This window comes from Cuculus canorus, chromosome 1, assembly GCF_017976375.1.
Source record: "Cuculus canorus isolate bCucCan1 chromosome 1, bCucCan1.pri, whole genome shotgun sequence".
Taxonomy (NCBI): domain Eukaryota; kingdom Metazoa; phylum Chordata; class Aves; order Cuculiformes; family Cuculidae; genus Cuculus; species Cuculus canorus.
Window position 1 is genome coordinate 163,542,307 of NC_071401.1, and position 19,164 is coordinate 163,561,470.

The 19,164-nt window shown below is 35.2% G+C and overlaps 1 protein-coding gene across 10 annotated transcripts in view; it reads right to left on the minus strand.

Annotated features, from left to right (window-relative positions):
• Positions 1-19,164, minus strand: part of PPFIA2 (PTPRF interacting protein alpha 2) — a 321,457-nt gene that overhangs the window by 39,440 nt on the left and 262,853 nt on the right. For 9 of the 10 annotated variants that reach the window (XM_054080025.1, XM_054080047.1, XM_054080040.1 and 6 more), the window contains 10 exons: positions 14,617-14,700; positions 14,119-14,250; positions 13,094-13,156; positions 10,726-10,817; positions 6,085-6,220; positions 5,393-5,613; positions 2,516-2,753; positions 1,547-1,576; positions 539-669; positions 120-274 (listed from right to left, as the gene is read on the minus strand). In XM_054080025.1, the coding sequence (XP_053936000.1) occupies positions 120-274; positions 539-669; positions 1,547-1,576; positions 2,516-2,753; positions 5,393-5,613; positions 6,085-6,220; positions 10,726-10,817; positions 13,094-13,156; positions 14,119-14,250; positions 14,617-14,700 (1,282 nt within the window). Of the gene's footprint in view, positions 1-119; positions 275-538; positions 670-1,546; positions 1,577-2,515; positions 2,754-5,392; positions 5,614-6,084; positions 6,221-10,725; positions 10,818-13,093; positions 13,157-14,118; positions 14,251-14,616; positions 14,701-15,123; positions 15,211-19,164 lie in introns of all 10 variants that reach the window. The other variant, XM_054080066.1, reaches the window with a different exon arrangement.

A 19,164-nucleotide genomic window follows, 5' to 3' on the forward strand; every position in this document is an offset into this window, starting at 1 on the left:
GGTTCTGCCAGACTAGACAGAAAAATAAGCAAATGAGAAAACTGAAAAGACGCAAAATTAAAAATGGAAAAAATAACCGTGAAATGGTGATTTTTGGCTTGTTACCACTAATTCCTTACTGAGCTGTCCAAGTCGAGCCTTCTCTTTTTTACCAAACAAACGTCCTATTGAAGACTTGATTCCTTTCTTCTTAGGAGCTTTGTGCAGGGAGTCCTGGCTGCTACTGACACTGCCAAGACCAATGCTTTCTGGCTCCAGTGAAGCAGGCAAACTACTACAAAATGATAACAAACAAAGGGAATAGATAACATCAAAATTTGCAGGTAATTTTTTATTTTCTTGTGAGCAGCTCTGCAGACACATTAAGTGGTTACACTTCAGTAACAGTTTCCCCAAAAGTGAAACAATCATATCTTCTTCTTGAAAAGAGTTAGAGATTTGGAGAAACCAGGTAATTTTTAATAGTTAACAACACAATTTGAAAAGAAGAATATGCGATAAAGCAGTGAAGTACTAACTTATGTTACAAATATCCTACCTTCTGGCATCATTATGGTATGAAGAAGGAAGGGTATGAGTCATTCTGATAGCTCTGGGTGTTGGAGGAGGAGAGGTTTCACATTTGATTGTGGCTTTATCTTCACGCCCATCTTCTTCAACTACTGCGATCTGAAGGAAAGAGACCTCATGAGAGCAGATTAGCTTTTCAAGGAAGTTTCAACACAAGTGTTGCACTAATTCATCAAGTGAACTGAAGCATGTATGGATTGAAGAGCAATTTTTGAGTAAATTGTAAGGATTCTTATTTTTGAAAAGGACTTTTGGGAAAGTATGGTAACTTAAAGTGTGTATTTGAAAGGAAAAAAGTTATATTTGGAGAAGAAATTAATTCCTTTTATACAAAGCATGTTGATCTAGCAGAGATTTGAATATGAAAATAGCCTTAGACATGAACAGGTCTTTTGCATTAATCAGGATTACTCAAATAAACAAAGTTTCTCAGGGATGCAAGGGAGAAGGTAAACACAGACACAAACAGGACTACTCTCTTCATAGCTTGTTAACAGAATGGCCAGAATGCTTGAAAGTAAGCATGAACAAAAAGCAGTTTCGTCACAGCGTTTGTGATTTATTTTAAATGCCCCTTCCTTCCAAGTAAACATAAATAGCATATTCAATGTCATTCTGTAAACAACTTCATATTGCTCCAGAAGATTTCAACTAATCTGTCTCTGGTTCCTCCAACTTGTAGAATAGCCAAAATACATTTGAAGGTAATTCTTTTGTGTCCACACTTCATTTTTAACTGTGTTCCTTTAAGTTTGTGCAGTAGATGCTACTACTCTAAGGTATGACTGGTTGGCCTTCATTCTATGGCTACACTCTGACTGTTGCAAGATGTTTGAGGTAGGATTAAAATTCTTATGTTCAGGAATCTAAAGAAGAGGAGCAGAGAAGATGCAGTGTATGTATACCTGTTATGTAAATAGCAGAGGAATAACATAAATGTGCTCTTCCAAGCATAAAAAAAAATCCAGTATCATACCTTTCTCCGATGTTTCCTTAGGTCACTTGGCTTTGATTGGTAAGAAGAGCAACAACAACAAAAAGAATGATTAATAACTCTTATTTGAGCATAACAAAATGCCACACATTCGTTCCTGCATGCAGAAATGGGAAACAGAGATTTCATTAACTTAATACTATACATATCATATACTAATTATACACTTGGTGCCATAACATAAGATAACCCCTGACAAATATGCTATTCTGGGAAAGAAACTGGTTTTTTCTAAAATTACAATCTCCTTCATTTTCATAAACTTAGAGAAGAATAGGACATTGCAATTCCCTTTTCAAATCAAACCAGACATCAGAATATGTCTTCAAAAGTACAGTAATGTTGGAAATGCTTTGCATGATTATTTGATGGCTTGGTATATGTTTAGGTACGCTGCTTGCAATGCTGAAATATCTCAGTTAAATGAATCATTGGAAAACAAACCACTTTTTTAAAGTGTGTGATATACTGTCACGAATAATAAATACAAAATGCTGCAAGTACGAAAGTATATACCAAATACAGAAATACATCTAAACATTCATATATATGAACACTTATGTCTTTTAGACACTTCGTGGAGGTCTAAACTCAGCAATAGTCCCACAGACTACTGTGTAATAACTGTATTACCTCAGAGTTTTTCACTAGTAAACATTTTTTTACATATAAATTGATTACAGCAATTCCAGTGATCAATTATGTTTGTTATTAATTCCACCTCCTGTAGGCTGAAGGTCCTTGATTCTTAGATCATCATGTCCCTGGTGAATCATGCAATGCTCAAAACTGCAACAGCAAAAACCTAAACTACCCAAATGTCCATATTCTAGGGGATTTGCTATCTGTATATATGATGAAGAGGTGAATAAAGAATTAGAGACAAGTAATTCATGCAGTATTTAATTCTAGAAATATCACAGCTAAAATTGCCATCACAAAATTTCTTACCAGTGTCATAACCCCCATTCTGTCCATCTCCCTGGCTGGACTGCGAGGGGTGAGTTTAGGAGTTGAGTGCCCACTGGGAGGAGATGAGCTTGCAAGTGATGATGCAGTCACTGAGCCAGTAATGGATGCACCTTGGTGGACTCTGGCCAGATTTAAACCTTCAAGACTCACGCTGGCCACTCTGTTCTCGATCTCTTCAGCACGCAGTTCTGTTGACTCTTTTTCTTCTTGGATTAACCTTATTAAATAAAAGAAGAACGTGGTTCTATTTGACTCCGCATACACAGAAAGTAAAACTAAAAAAAAAACTCATTTCAAGTGAGATTCAAAAGGCAATGAAAGCAAACATGAATAGCACCAACTTCAAATTAATATTGAAAAGGGTATTTTTAATCACCAGAATTATAAAATTATTTTTCCTAATTCCTTTGTCTTCAAAACCTGTTTGAAGAATTTGCCCAACAACACTTGACATATGACATTTAGAAAGGAGACAGTATAGGCAGGGGGAGTTAACAACCCGATTTACCATAGGAAACTAATTGCAATCTTAAGTTATCTTCATCTGATTTTCTGTTACTAAGACAGAAATACAAATTTGAAGTCAAGCTAAATGGAGCCTTTAAGAAGGGAATTACTAAGATAATCCATACTAATAAACAAAGGGAACATGCAAAACAATTTGTCTGTTTCATCTCTACAAACTGATAAAAAAACCCAGTTGTTTCTAAAGCACTGAGTTTTTAAGTGTATTTCATTGAAATAGCTTTTTTCCTAACAACAAATACAAGCTTCTTTAAAATATATAGCCTCAATAGGGTGCTTTCACTGAGTTCTTTAGTGTTGTTTATCAATTGTGATTGCACCTAGAATGATAAAATTTATGTAAAATAAAACATCTTTTTTGTAAGCCCTTTTCCCATTAACCCATTTTAGAATGAGTCTTAGTGCAAAGAGGTAGAAAAACTATGAAGGATCAAAGTTAAATGAGAGAATACAAAGTTTGGGGAGGATGAAACCGTTAACAAGGGTTTTCCGAGTGAAACAAAGCAAGTACAATAAATGAAACCATAACACATTGAAAACAAAAACCTAAAAGTTCCTGTGCTGTGATAAATATTCTTTCCTAACGTCCATTTCAAAATTTCTATAAAATGTGTACAGTTCTTTTTGAAATGAGGCATGGCAGGAACTTTAGGGTAAATAATATTTTGAAAATGAATTACAACAATCTTTTTCATTTCAGTAATCAAAATTCTTACTCATATTGTATAATAAAATAAATGTATGGCAAAATACATTTAAAATATCTTTTGATATCCCCAATAATCTGATAAACTCTTATAGTGCAGTTTATTAAACTATCCTTGTAAAATTATTTTTCCTGAAACATATGAAAAATACAAAATTAGTTATCAAGTTCTTTAATGATGACAGAGACAGTGATGAAAGACTATACTTCTGTACAAGTTTAGCAGTAGGGGAAATAAACTACTCTCAGTGGACCTTCAATATAGATGCCTATATACAACGTGTACCTTTGCTTCCTTCTTGAGCTAAAACTGTACCTAGCATCTAAGACAAGATCCTATATTAAGTGAAACAGTGATCTGATTGAAGATGGCAGGAAAAATATTCCACTGTGTCATCTGCAGGCAAAATTTCGTGTGAAAACCTTTTAATGTATTACATAATTACCTGTTACAGTATCAAAATGCTAGTAGCTTTTAAAACAAATATATTTGTTGCATCTACAGCTTCCTGAACTGGTTGCAGAGCGTGCTTCTTTGTAATCACAGAAAATGTGAATAATTTTTTCTTTTAGATACATTGTTTTAATAAGATTTATCCTCCCAACAACATTTCTCTTCATCACTGTAATAAGAGACTTTTGAAAACAGCAGGGTAATCTTATCTAGATGAAGAAATTCTGCAAGTAGTGAAAATACAAAGCTGTAGACGCATAAAAAAAAAAAATCTCCCCTGGGAGCAGAAAAGTTATTAAAATTCAATGTATTCCCATGGAGTTCTCACTTTAAGGTTACCTTGCTCAGAGAATGACTGACATTTGGCAGAAGTAATCTCGTTTTGATTAAACTTCTAACTACGTTCTTTCTGTCTATAGTTTTACATGAAAGTGACAAACATATTTAGTAATCTCTGTCTTCTTCTAGAGAAGCACTAATCACCAGTGAGAGGATGTTTTTCACACACCATTTTTAAAAGTCAACCTTCCTGAAAAACATGCAGGAATTATTTAAGCCTGAAATATGGTTTTGTTTATAAAACTCACTTAATTAAAATGTACCATTAGATTCCCTGTCACTCCATTACATTTGCACAGAAATTATTAAGATGCATTCAATTCACCACCTATTCCCAAGCACTATGACACAACTCGGAGCATGAAAAAACACATTCTAAGCCACCGTAGAAAGTCTAAACCATGTCTTAGAAAATGTGGCTTATATGGATGTAGCATGGGAATAAATATCAGAAGAAAGCACAAAGAGCACTGAAATAAAACATTTCTGATAGGAGGTCACTAGTGAGTAAAAGTAGTCATGCAGAACAGTGAAAAAAAGAGGACTATGAATAGTCATCTGTGAAATCTGCCTGTGCTAGCCTTCTCTAACGTGTTTCTCTTTAACTGGCCAGTGGTTCTTCACTTGGAACATCTTTTGAAAGAAGTTTCTAGAGTTAGGAAGTGAAGATGTCATCGTAATCTTCATACAATCAATACATGTGAAAACCAGACACATTATCAATCCTTTGAATGCATAAGTGGTTTCCTAATTGTTAGGTACACAACTCCTGCATGAAAGGAAGCTTGAAAATGTAATCCTAAGTACATCACAGTTGGTTCAGGCTACATACCTGATTTCTTTATTGATTGCATCTAGCTGCTCCTGAAGCATCATGGCCAGAGTCTGGGCATCAGAATGGCCACTTGGTGATAGGAGATCCATGGAGCTAAAAAGTGTTTCTCTGTCATCGTCATCAATGTCAGACATTTCAGTGTCACTTTCAAATGGATGGCTGCTCAAAACACCAATCTGCTGCGTCCTATTCCACTCGTGATCTCCAAGTGATTTTACCTAAGCAAGAATGAGGATGTACATAGCTTATTCCATGGGAAAAAAACCTGCGAAGTTGAACTTCTATAAAATGGGAAAAGAAAGCCACTAACATTTAAGAATACTTATTCTATGCTTTATTCTTCATTAATACTTGCAATATTACTGCAGAAGATATAAAGTATTTTCACGTAGTTTCTAATGGTGTGTAAAATTAGCCATCAGGAAAACAAACACTAAAATATACCTGGAAAAGGCAGACAGTCATTTATGCTTGAACTTCATCCTTATGTCTGAACTTCAGCCTTTTCTGCCTTCATTTTAGTACAACAGTACTTTTGTCTGAGTATGTATAGCAAAAAAGTCCTTTTTTTTATTTGATAGGTTATTGGTTTATTTTATTTTATTTTCTAGAAATACACAGCTGTAAACTTAAGAGCCTGAAATACACGCTCTTATCGAGGAACATATAAGAAGAAATTGGGGATTCACCTTTGGTTCATCTCTGCGTACGCCCATCCGGCCTCGTCTAGGTCTCCTTATCACTTTAGTTGACCGATAGTCAGACTGGCTCTCGACCAGTGAGCCCACAGAGTATCTCAGTTCTGCCGATGTGTCAAGGTGGGGCCTATGAGAAGAGCGACAGAAATGGTGAAAGAATAATCGTAACAATAACAATCCAATGTTCTTCAGTCTAGGAACATAGATACATATTTTTTTAAGCAAATAAATGATTACCTACTAGAATAAATGACTAAACATGGCACAAAACATAATTTAAAAGTGAAAACTTGAAGTTATATTCCAAGAAAATTAATGAAGAGAACAAATGAATAAAACCTTTGATTTTTTCAAAATTCAGGACTTGCATAGGTAAACTCATAGTTGAAAACTAATATATGAATAAATAAGCAGATTTCAGGAAAAGATAATTAACAGAACTGACTGCTAAATGAACAATTCTGTATATATTTCTTCCATTTCTTTCCTGAATAAATATGCCTGAGGTTACTACAAGTATGTTACATATTCACAAGTGAGGATATCTATAACGCTTTCCTACTGTGTGTGCTCTCCTTTATGAAAATACTCATAAACTGACCTACAATATATAACATCGGTTATGAATGATTAATGCTCATTTGATGGTGCTTTTGGGAGTTTTAACTTTCAGCTTTTCCTGTAGTCCTAATCAGTCTTCTGATAGTGTGGAGAGTCACATATGTGATGACTTTAGCAAATCCTTTCTTGTCTGCAGACAATTATCCGTGATCTTTCTGTCCTTGGTCAAACAGCAGCAGTAAAAATTCCCTACACTGTGCAATAGAAGCATTCTGCCCATGGACTGTGTAGCCAAGTCAGAAGAAGAAAGGTTCCATGCACCATTTGAGCATTCAATCCCAGCAGTGGAGACTAGAACAATTTATATTTCTTAGCACATAAGCAATATTAATATGAAAATATATGAATAGCAGTATTAAAGTAGAAAAACGAAATGTTACAAATATTATACCAATAAGACAAATCAATATTTATTTGCTTATAGTGACTCCTAAAAAATGTTTGAAATGTCCCTATCTATAAGGGCAGAAAATGAGAGTTTAATCTTGTACTTACACTAAAAAAAAAAAGAAAAGAAAAAAATTGGGGAAAATGCTTAGTGTCACTTAAAAATGACTTGTAGGATTTACAGTAATAATAATCAGTTATGGGAAATGGGAGAGGAGTAAGTTTTGTTCTTAAACATTTCTCTCACTTTTAAAAGAATGCTGCTCAAGAAAATGGTAACTTTAATTCTAGACACTAAAAAGAGTAAGCAAGAGGAAATCCAAAATGAAGGAAATAATTCAGAAAGCCATGTATATCTATACCGAAACCTGCAGCCTGTGAGTGTCTTTCTGAGCTCTAGTTCTGACTCTTTTTCTAAACATTGAGAATCACTTTTTCTTGGAAGAACTTAGTTAAAACATACTCATACTTGGAAGACTAAAGCATTAGTCTCAAATTTCAAACTTCACATTAATAAAATAAAATAAAAGTGAAAGATAAAATATTTTAATTGTGATGCCTGTATATTGATAAATGGAAAATGCAAAAACTTCATAATAAACATGAAGGCCTCTGCTGTAATATACTTCGACAGTACAGTATGAAGAAATATAATTACTCTGTGGTATAATAATTACTGTGAGAAATCTAAATTAATAAGGGAAGGATTTCAAGCACTAGTACAGTTTGTTTTACAAAAAATAAATACTGTAAGAAAACAAATCATAGAATCACTAGGTTGGAAAGGACCCATTGGATCATTGAGTCCAACCATTCCTAACACTACCTAAACCATGCCCCTCAGTACCTCGTCCACCCGTCCTTTAAACATGTCCAGGGAAGGTGACTCAACCACCTCCCTGGGCAGCCTGTTCCAGCACCCAATGACTCTTCCTGTGATTTTTTTTTCCTGATGTGCACCCTGAATCTCCCCTGGTGGAGCTTGAGGCCATTCCCCCTTGTCCTGTCCTCAGTCACTTGGGCGAAGAGGCCAGCTCCCTCCTCTCCACAACCTCCTTTCAGGTAGTTGTAGAGAGCAATAAGATCTCCCCTCAGCCTCCTCTTCTCCAGGCTAAACAACCCCAGCTCTCCGCCGCTCCTCATGAGACTTGTTCTCCAGCCCCTCACCAGCTTTGTTGCTCTTCTCTGGACACACTCCAGAGCCTCAACATCCTTCTTGTGGTGAGGGGCCCAGAACTGAACACAGTACTCAAGGTGCGGTGTCACCAGTGCCGAGTACAGAAGGAGAATAACCTCCCTGGACCTGCTGGTCACACCGTTCCTGATACAAGCCAAGATGCCATTTGCTTCTTGGCCACCTGGGCACACTGCTGGCTCATGTTCAGTCAGCTGTCAACCAACATCCCCAGGTCCTTCTCCTCTAGGCAGCTTTCTAGCCAGACTTCTCCTAGTCTGCAGCACTGCACAGGGTTGTTGTGTCCCAAGTGCAGGACCCGGCATTTGGCCTTGTTAAACCTCATGCCATTGGTCTCAGCCCAGTGGTACAGCCTTTTCAGGCCCCTTTGCAGACCCCCCTACCCTCCAGCAGATCAACACTTCCACCCAGCTTAGTGTCATCTGCAAACTTGCTAAGGGTACACTCAATGCCTTCATCCAGGTCGTTGATAAAGACATTGAACAGGGCTGGACCCAGTACTAAACACTGAGGAACCCCACTTGTAACTGGCCTCCAGCTGGAATTTACTCCATTGATCACCAAATAATAAAAAAAGAGGTACCAGTGTTCCTGAAATGTGACTGCGTGCCATAGCAATCAAATCAGATACATAAAAATGTCATGGGTAATGAATAGCTCTTTAGAATTTAGGTTTTGGGTAAAGCATACATCAGAGCTCATACTATTGTTGTAAATATCCTTTTCTAAACAACCATCAGTTATCTTCTCTTATGCTTCTCATCATGCTAGGTATGCATTTCCATAATATTAGAAAACATATTATTTTTCCTTCTAGAAAATTATCTAAAACTCACTATTTTTGTTATATGAGTAAGAAAACTTGACAACAGCTGGGCTACAAATGCCCTAATCCCTCCACCTACAGCACCAGACAATAATCTTTTGGGGTTTTATATGTTTAATTTGTCTGTCTCTCTCTCATCTATTATAGCATTTAGGAAAGTGACTGTTTTTTATTTTCTGTGTTTGTACCATAAATGCTGTAATAGAACTTTGCTTGATAATTGATAATAGTTGGTACTTGTGCAGCGAGTACCAATCTGCTGACCAGCTTCATTCTTCTTCTGCTCAAAGAACAAAATCCTGCAAATACAGAACTGAATTTGTGCTTAAATAAATAAGTATGTAATGCTGATGCCTCCTTATTCCTGAGAGGGCTGGTAGCTTCTCAAGGTGAGGTCATGGATGAGGGCATATACTGTTTCGGGGCAACCTGCTGAATTCCAAAGACATTTAGACAGCTTATCACTTTCAAAGAGCTCTTTGACAAGGGATGATCAGACTTCCATTTGCAGAGCGCAAGCTAATGAGTATGGATGCTCCAAAACACTCTGCTGTTGCAGCAGTTCAATAATCTGTGTCCTTGTAAGTACTCTCAAAAAAAGTGTTGTGTGTGCCTGTAGTCATACTTGCAATCCCAAAGGGACAAAAACTTGAACAGTTACAAGCATCACATTCTGAATTTCATCTATTTACACTCCTTCATTCTCAGAAAAATATTATTCTAAGAGACAGTAAAAGACTGAGTGAGATACTATGTCCAGGTACTGAGGAAGATGTCTGAGGAAACAGTGAGCAGACAATTTCTGATGCAAGCAAAAAAAAAATTATCCAACAAATATAACTTTAGAGGATTACAGTGCCCTGAATTTAGTTTTGCTCCATGAGCTTTGGCTGGCAGGTTTTAAAAGGCAACATGTTGCTTTTTATGAAAACAGGATACAGCACACAACTATCAGTAAAATATAATTTTATTTCGAAGGATACTTTTAGGTCAGAAGGACTTTCTAGAAGTATAAATTCACTCCAGCTGTTAGTAACTATTTCAACAGTATCTGTCTCACTAATGCTCTCACATGCTTTTCTGCCAAAAAGAGGCACAATATTTAATGTCCTGTTACAATATTGTCAGATCTCTGAATACTGCCTTCACCTTTAGCTGAAGATGCATAGTTTTACATACTGAGCAAAGCTGAGTTATTTCTTGATAATAAAAAACTAATTATTAGATGTAATTTACATAATAAGTAAATATGATCATAAGTATATTGATTAGTTTCAGCATTAAAGACAATAGTTTTGATGTTATTATTAAGCTCACCAGGGATTAAATGGGTATTTGGATATACTTTCGAAAATATTCCATAATTCAAAAGACTTTTCTTAATCTCAGTAATTTTTCAGTGTATATTCACTGCTACGAGGCCCTACTTACTTATGAAAATAAAACAAAAACAACAGTATTAAATGATTGCATAGATTTTACACTTGAAAAAAAATACCTGACATTTTTACACATGGTCTGAACATATTCCTGTTCTAAAGATTTGACACATTTATATTCTATTTCAACTGGAAGTGAGGAGACGTTCTCTATTAAATATTACCTTGACAATGTGGGTTCAATTAAAGAACCAGCCCTCAGTTTCATTTGATCTAGCTCAGATCTCAGTTTATCAATTTCTTCAGCAAGTCTTTCCTGGAAAAGAGAATAGTAAGATATACATTGTGATACAAAATACATAACTTTATAAGATTTTGCTCTCATAAAGCTAAGAAAGTAAGATAAACTGAATGTAGCACTGACTATAATAAGAAAAGGCAGCAAAGTCATTCAAGTCTCATTATTAGAAAGAAGACATGTCTCAAGAGGAGGTTGCATAGCCTTCTTTAGTGTTTTTCCACTAGATGGAAGTGATGTCAGGACAGGTTTCTACTTGAATCATACTTTCTTCTTATACAGCTAGAGTCAAGAAAAGAATCAGCATGGATTTGAGCACTAACTGCACTTTCTGTGCCAGTCATAGTTCAGTATGTGACAGATCATTTGCCTTTTAGAAACAGAGATGTGTCCTGGACGTTTTATATATGAATAGAGACATTGACTTAGAGACAATCATATTTCAGGTGCTTTATTGAACTCCAGCTTTACAGGTCACTCTTGGGAACTGGTGAAACTCCAGTATGATGTGCTACTCGTAAAAAATGATAGTGCTGCTAAAATTGGATTTTTGGAATCAACTACCAAAGAAACAATTGACAGCAACTACTAGGAAAAAAAAAACCAAAACCACTGCTCCAGCATTCTACAAATGGCAATAGTTTACAAATAAAATGAAAACAAATCAAAGAATTTTGAAACAAATTAAGAGATAACATGGAATGAAAAAGTAATGTTGCTGTTCTGACAGTTTAAATGTTCAGAATTCCAAAATGCTCTTAATTACTATCAGATTCAGTAATTCTTATTACAGTATTTTTACGCTGTTCATTCATTAAATAGAATTAATGAGATGACTCTATTTGTCTAGTTTGCAAGTTATTTAGAGATTATTAACATCTGTTATGCCATCTATTGGAAATTCCCTCATCAGTTTCTTTATCAAAATGCAACAGAAAAACCCTTCAAAGTGGGAGCGTAGAAGCTCTGGAGTCAGATGTATACAGTTGTGTGTGAAGTGAACTAATCTTTAATATGCAGGGTGGTAATGGAAGTGTTCTATTTATTTCACTTCACACCTTTAAATAAGTACCAATAAATAAAGTAAAGAAAAATAACTTTCCAAATATAATTTTAATACAAATTCAGATTTTTATAACGCATTTTTTCATCTTCGTCAGGAGTTGATAAGCACATTCAAGCCAGGAAACAGACTGAAAAAGAAATAGCAACTGAATTCACTTCCGCTCTAACACTATTGAAACAGTAAAATTAAGTTGTCAATAATATAACTAAGCAAAATATCTTCTTTACACAGACAAAGTTGGTATCCATAATTAAGTTTTAGAGTCTTTGGTAGTGAAACGATAGAAACCTTTGTTTCAATGGACACAGCTTTAGAACTGTCCTTTTTGGCCTTTTTATCACCTAACTTGATGGTGAAGTATGATCCTGATTTTGCAAGAGCTGAATCACCTTATAACTGTGGTAATACAGCACAAAGAAGTTATTTATTTAAAACATCTTACAAGCTCCTTTTGGGGACTTTAATCTCTCTGCTTTTCTACAAGGTTATCTAAATGAAGATGAAAATAATGATTTATTTGAACATATACTTGTTTTGTTATTTTTATCGAAGTTCTTGATTTTGGATGTTATATGATATAATTGTATTATCATTCAATGGAGCTATGTCTTTTAACTTCTATACAATCTCTTTTAAACAGATTTGATACATTACAAAACCACTCTGTGAATCTGAATGCAGACACATTTGTGTGTCTTACTGAGCTAAAGGCAATCATAACTTAAAAAAAATCCTAATGTTTGGAATTGAAATAAATACTTATAATTAACTTGACTGATTCACAAAACAATATCAGGGGGTAATTTGCAATGAATTAAGAAAGGGCACTTCCAGCTATAATTAGTGTAATGCCACTGCACCTGTTAAGAAGAATTGCATCAAATCAAGGAATTACAGTCTTCACTATGAAAGTGTAACCAGTTATGCATACAGCTCTGTTTAACAAGAGTTTTTTGGAATTTAAACTGATAGAACTAAAACTGGAGCCAGTGAAATCAATACGAATTTTAGCATTGCCTTCCTGCAGCTAGGATTTCAACCATAAAATTAGCTCAGAACAACTGTTAGAGACCTTCAAAGGCTAGTTAAGACATCTGGGTGGTTAAAGGAATTATCATTGATGCATTTCACATTCTAGGTAGGTAATTAATATACCATATACACATTCCCAAATAATAAATATATAAACGCTGATAAAAACTGATAAAATTGCAATATTTTGCAGTACCTTGTCATGTAAGGACTCTTCCAGATTTTTCCTGAAGCTTTCAGATTCTTGAATCAAAACATTCTAGAAATACAAATAATAAAAAACTATAAATAAACCAGAAAGAAATTAGGGACATATTAAGTATCAGATATCACCATATACCTGTAACCTCCATGTACAAGTTAGCAAAGTTAAGTAATAAATGACCATATTCACTAGACTTTAAAATTAATATCCTTTAATGCTTCAGTCTGAGTATATATTAAATTTTAAATATTGGAAATAATCCAAGTATGTAGAACCATGTTTTTTTCATGAACAGCAACAACTTTGCTTTTTCCTTGGATTGAGTAACTGTCACACTCTTATACAACTATTTCTCCCAATTTTGTCTTTCAGGAGGCCCATGTCTTGCTTTGTATGATATTTTGGTTCAGCAATATAAATCAGAAATATATCATGCAAAAGGTTCTGAACTGTCTGTCTCAAAGACATTGAAAGATTCTCCTCAGATCAAACTGAATGTAGATAACTAGAAGAGGGAGGGATAAAAGGGAGTGAATATAAACGTCATGGGATATGAGTTTTGAAGGCCTATTGTGCCTTACATAATGGAAAACCTCTGAATAACATTCATTCTTCAAGGCTAGATACTCTTTCTACTGTGGTTACATCATTTTACTCTTCCCAGAGGAAGTGAGGTAAAATCAGCAGGCTAAAATACAGAAATGACAGCACATCTGAAATGTGGTGACTCCTCAGTTCTCATCCACCTCCTCTCACTGCCTCACACTCTGTTGAGCACTGGTCCTTTACCAGCTCTTCATCAGACACCCCACCGATAAAACAGGGAGTCATAAAATTCTGGAAAGATTCTTGAGCACACTTTTGAATTAAGAATCGAATGCCTAAGTCAGATCATATTTGTGGAAATATTTCATAACACAAAATCAGCATGATGTCTCGTCCCGATAAAAGTAGAATAGGTTTCACACACAAGAATCTTTATTAAGATGGACTTTACACCACCCTTTGCACTGTACCTTTTCTTCAAGTGCTGCCATTCTCTCTTTTAAATGCAGCTGCAGACGCTCATTGGATTCTGTCAAAAGTCTGTCTACGGTATCCGATAATCTTTTGTTGTGCTCCTCATTCATTTTTTCTCTTTGCCTTGCCTTTAATGTAGAATAGAAGAGACTGCTTGGTAGGGTCCAAAATTCAACCATACAGACTTGCATCGTGAAAAAATAAAATAAAAAAAAATTATGGTACCTGTAGCCATTTAAAGAAATCCCACAGGAAAATCAGTTACACTTATTGGTTAATGCGTGTTCATTTTTGTATCAGCAGAATACTCTGAAAGCTACAACTAGATGCAAACTGCTATATAAAGATGGTTAAGTGAAGTGGGAAGATTCCACTATCACTGCTTTAAATAAAACATATACCAGTAGATAGATTTGTGTGCTGGAGTGCATAATGTAGTGCTATACTGACAAATTAAAAGATAAGTGCACAGAAGTTGTCTGCAATGCACATACTCTTTGAAGTTCCTGATTCTTCTCTTCAAGTTGGGCTTCTAGGTGTCTCATACGCTCCTCAATGTTTCCATGTCTTTCTTCTGCCTGTAAAAAAATAGAAGATTCTTTCTGTAATTGAAGTGGCTTTCTAAGTCTTTATCTCAGTAAAATTTAAACAAAACATAAAGCAAGCTACTACTAACTGCAAACTTATTTTTCCGAAAAGAAACTTTATTTAAACAGGCAGCTGAACAGCATTGCTTGAAATGTGTCAGCTACAAAGGCCTGTTACATCCAAGCATCAGCAAAACATTGGAGTCATTTATGAGCAATGATATCAGCCAAATGTAACATGCAGACTGTGCATGGTTTGAACACAAACCTGCCATTGTAAAATTGTAAGCTCCTGAAGCACTGAACTGCACGATGGTTGATTATCAATAAAAAAAAGTAAAGTAAGTTAAAGAAAATGAAAACAAATCAGATGGATTCTATTTAGCAATAGAAAGTAAAGTCCAGTAGGACTACCTTCCTACGTATGGAGATCATTTCTTGTAGTTTAGCTTCCATAACATATTGATAATCATCAGATGAGGTAGAAGAGGTTGGATCAGACTAACAAGTCAAGGAAAAGGAGAGGGACAAAATTGAAAAATCAGAACTAAAGACACTGACACTGAACAGAACACAGCACAGAATGCTTAAAAGAAAAGTGTGACTGAAAATTTAATACTTTGAACTGACAGATTTTTATGTGGAATAAACTACACCGATTCTTGGTGAAAATGATGCAGTTGATGTGGAGAAACTGAAAATAATGGAATGCTAAAAAAGCTATCAACCTACACATGGAAGTCCAAGGTTAGTGATGGCTGGCTGATGACATATTACTACAGAGTGGATTCAAAGCAGTTTGGTCTAATCTCATGGTTTTGGGTTTTTTTTAATTATGGCAAAATAAACACCAGAACAGGACTCTGCAAGGCCAATGTCAGAAAGTCTTTTATAATTCTATCATTATCTAAGAGTGAAAACAATGCATAATTACTAAATTAATGGATTGGTCAGTTACAGAACTGTGCAATGTTATGGTACATTTCCTAGTTTCTATAAAACAGAAAAGAACGTCAAAAGAGACGAGACTCAAGCTTTAGTATTCCATTTTAGAATACACTACACAAGCCCTTTCATCCAAATAAACAATACAGTTTTCATCCCTTTGAAAGGATCCACCCTGGTGGATCTCTTTGGAAGATCAAGGTCATCAGATAAAAGAAGAACCTATAAATAAAAATTCATTAATAGGAATGAAACATCATTACTGAGTACAGAAATGGAAATCCATCCAAATATTCACTACTACTTCTGACAGAAGTTGACCTGAATTAGGCCATTTGTCGCAAAACATGAATGTTCATGTTATTGCCATAGCAAACAAGTCTATGTTATAATTCAAAATGAAAAAAAAATCCTTAAAGAAAGGGAAATGCTATGATGGATTTGTTGTTGTTGCTATGGAAATAGGAATATGCATAAGGTGTATAGACAGTGCTACTGATGACTTTGAGTAGTGAGCATGTGCTTGTCAAATGCTATTTCACTCTATCAGCTTTACCCTCTGTCAAAAATCAATCCTGAACTCCATCATTGGGTGACCCAAATTTAAGAAATACTAACTTTACAACTGTGTTTTTTTAGTGAGATTGTTCTTCATACTGTTGTCCACTAATGATTTATCAGAACAAATAGGAATAGTTACCAAAGTAACTCCAGATGCGATTCATAACTTAAAATTACCCATAACTTAAACTCACTACTATTACCAGGTCCAAAACATCATACAGAAAACAAATCTGTAATCTAGAGGTTTATAAATATAAACTGCGGCTTTCAGTGTGAAGACGTTCACATGAGAAAATTCTGCTTTGTATAAATACAAGAATAATGCTTCACTTTGATGATCACTACTGTTCTTTTCAGTGTGAGTATATTCACAAAACATATATTCTTGCAAAATATAAGGGGAAGACAGTAACCTTTGTAACTAAGCTCATTAAATAACTGTACTTACTGTTTTTGATGATGAAGTAGGCTTATTGTGACGTATTTGAACTTATTTGTTAACTGAAACTATTTTGTCTGTTTGTCATGACTTGGACCAGTGACCATCTCTTTATCATTTTCTTTACCGTACCTTTTTATTTTACATATCAATTTATTTCAGCACAGAAGCGTTAATGCAGTTTTGTCTCCCAATTGGATGGATAGGATGATAGGATTAATAAATTCAGTCCCTGCCACTGCAGAAAACCAGATCACACTATCACTTCCTCATAGTGACCAAGCTTTATACTCCTCCTCTATAGAAGATAAACTTTTTCCCTTTTTGAGTCTTAGCTGAGTTACTGTTTCAAGGTCTTCCCTTAATGTGTCTCCAAGAGTCAGGAGAAGATGCGAAATCATCAAAGCTCTCAGCTCACGATGGGGGCTTAAGAAATTTTACCTCTTTTGGAAACCATTTTCACTGAAGGAGTTATAGAATTCATTGGAGGTACCATCCTACAAAATCCACTAGAAGCTTCAGTAGCTGAGTGTAAATTTTAAAAGCAAATTACTTAATCTTCACTGGTTCTGTACAGTTAATGGCAAGTCAATGTAAAAGATGAAAAAAATCAAACTAATACTTCAGGGTTCAAAGGGGAGCTCATTTAAGTCTTTTGATATGTGGTGTTTTCATAACCTGTAGTTGAGAAGCCAGTCTAGCTAGCTATATAATTTACATTTAATTTTCGTACTAAAAAAATAGATTTTCAGTCCAAACCATGTCATATTTTATTTTTTAGCAGAAAAAAGTCTTTTCAATACCTAAAATAATTGTGGTATTAGGCCTGGCTATTATTTGGAAGAGGAATAAAATAATTGTCAGAATTAAAAGTTATCTGACTTCTTATATAGAAAACATTCTTGAAAGAATATGATCTCTTAAGATTTTTATAGCTACATAACTCTGCTATTTCATAAGTTCCTACTGCTTTAATAATTCAGTAAGGTATATGTTTTGGACAAATATAAATCTTTTTGCAAGATAGTTTTCAATTATTTCACTAAGAATATTAAAAAAACCCCCAACTTTCCTGAATGTGGCTCAGAGAACCTGTACTTCATTTTCCTGCATAAAAGAAAACAGAGCTAATCTTCAAGCTCGTGTCCCTTTGCATCTTTTTGGTAGAATAAAGAGACTTTAAAATGAATTAAAATTCAATACATTTTAAAATAAAAATAAATGTCATTATTCTAAACACTTAAAATATATTCCAAAATTTTGTGTTTCCTCTATAAAGTGTTATTCTGTACTACTTTAAAAGAACTAAATTATTTTATAACTGAGACATTAAATAATTACGCTCAGCTACTTGTCTGGTGAGGAACAAATATAAGTGTGCAGCCTTAGTAACTACCCTGGGCTTTAATGCTTTTTAGGGATTTTAACCACTTGTTCTTCTGTACCAAATGTATAAGCAGCCCCAGCAGAAGGGACACGAATCCAAAGGGTGTCCTCTCTAAGGGCTAAGGAGACACAAACACACGTATGTTCTCCCTTTTTCTTCTGCTTGAAGAAAGCCACCTGTAGATAAAGAGCTGCACTAGAGAAGAGCAGCCCTTCCATCTGCTGGTGTGCCTACATGGAAAATACTCCCAAAATGAGGGTTTCAACACCTCTCATTTCCCTTTACACTGAGGAAGGTCCCAACCTAGGTCTCAAAGAGACCCTTCCTGACAAAAAAATCTAGCAATTCAGCTGTTCCCTAAGGAATCTGCAAGTGCCTTCAGTGTAGACTTAAGCAGGCTACAGGTTGGGGTTAGAGTTCACTGTTCTGTTCTCCATGTGTTAGTCAGTCCTAGACATTTCCACTGGAATAGGCTTTTTGGGAGACTTGGGAGCCTACTATAAAAATACTGAATGTCTCCATCTTTGCTTTGTGGTTTGACGCACGAGACAGAGGCCGAAACCAGTGGTGTAGCAGAATTTCAGATACTTGTGAGACAGCATGGAGAACTGTAGACTCTGAGGTTCACAAAGAAAAGTTGGATTTCTTCAACTTGCTTTGCTAAGAGTTAACTGAGCTAAACACTTTTCTGGAGTGGAACTTCAGTGATGACTTGCTTGGCAGACCTTACCCTGTATTCTTCTTTTTAAATATATGACTTGCATGCCTGTTTGCTAGTACTCTATACAGGAGGATTAGTAAGACATGTGGTGCAGTATTCAGCAACTAGCATTTAAAGCATTTAGCCAGCACATTCAGTTATAAATAGAATTGAGAAATTGTGCGTTAAGCTGGATTTAAAATATATGGGCAAAACCTAAGAATGTCTGACCTCTATGGGATACCAGCGTGAGTCTTAATGCTCACTTTGCACTCTATATGCTATGAAATAGCAAAGAAATAGCCAGTATAAACCAGTAATAGACAAGAAAATTTTGCTTTGAGGGAATACTGAAGCAGCTTGTATTATTGCTCTCTAACCCTGTTAAAATTCTGCTGCTCCTTCTGCTGCTAATGCACC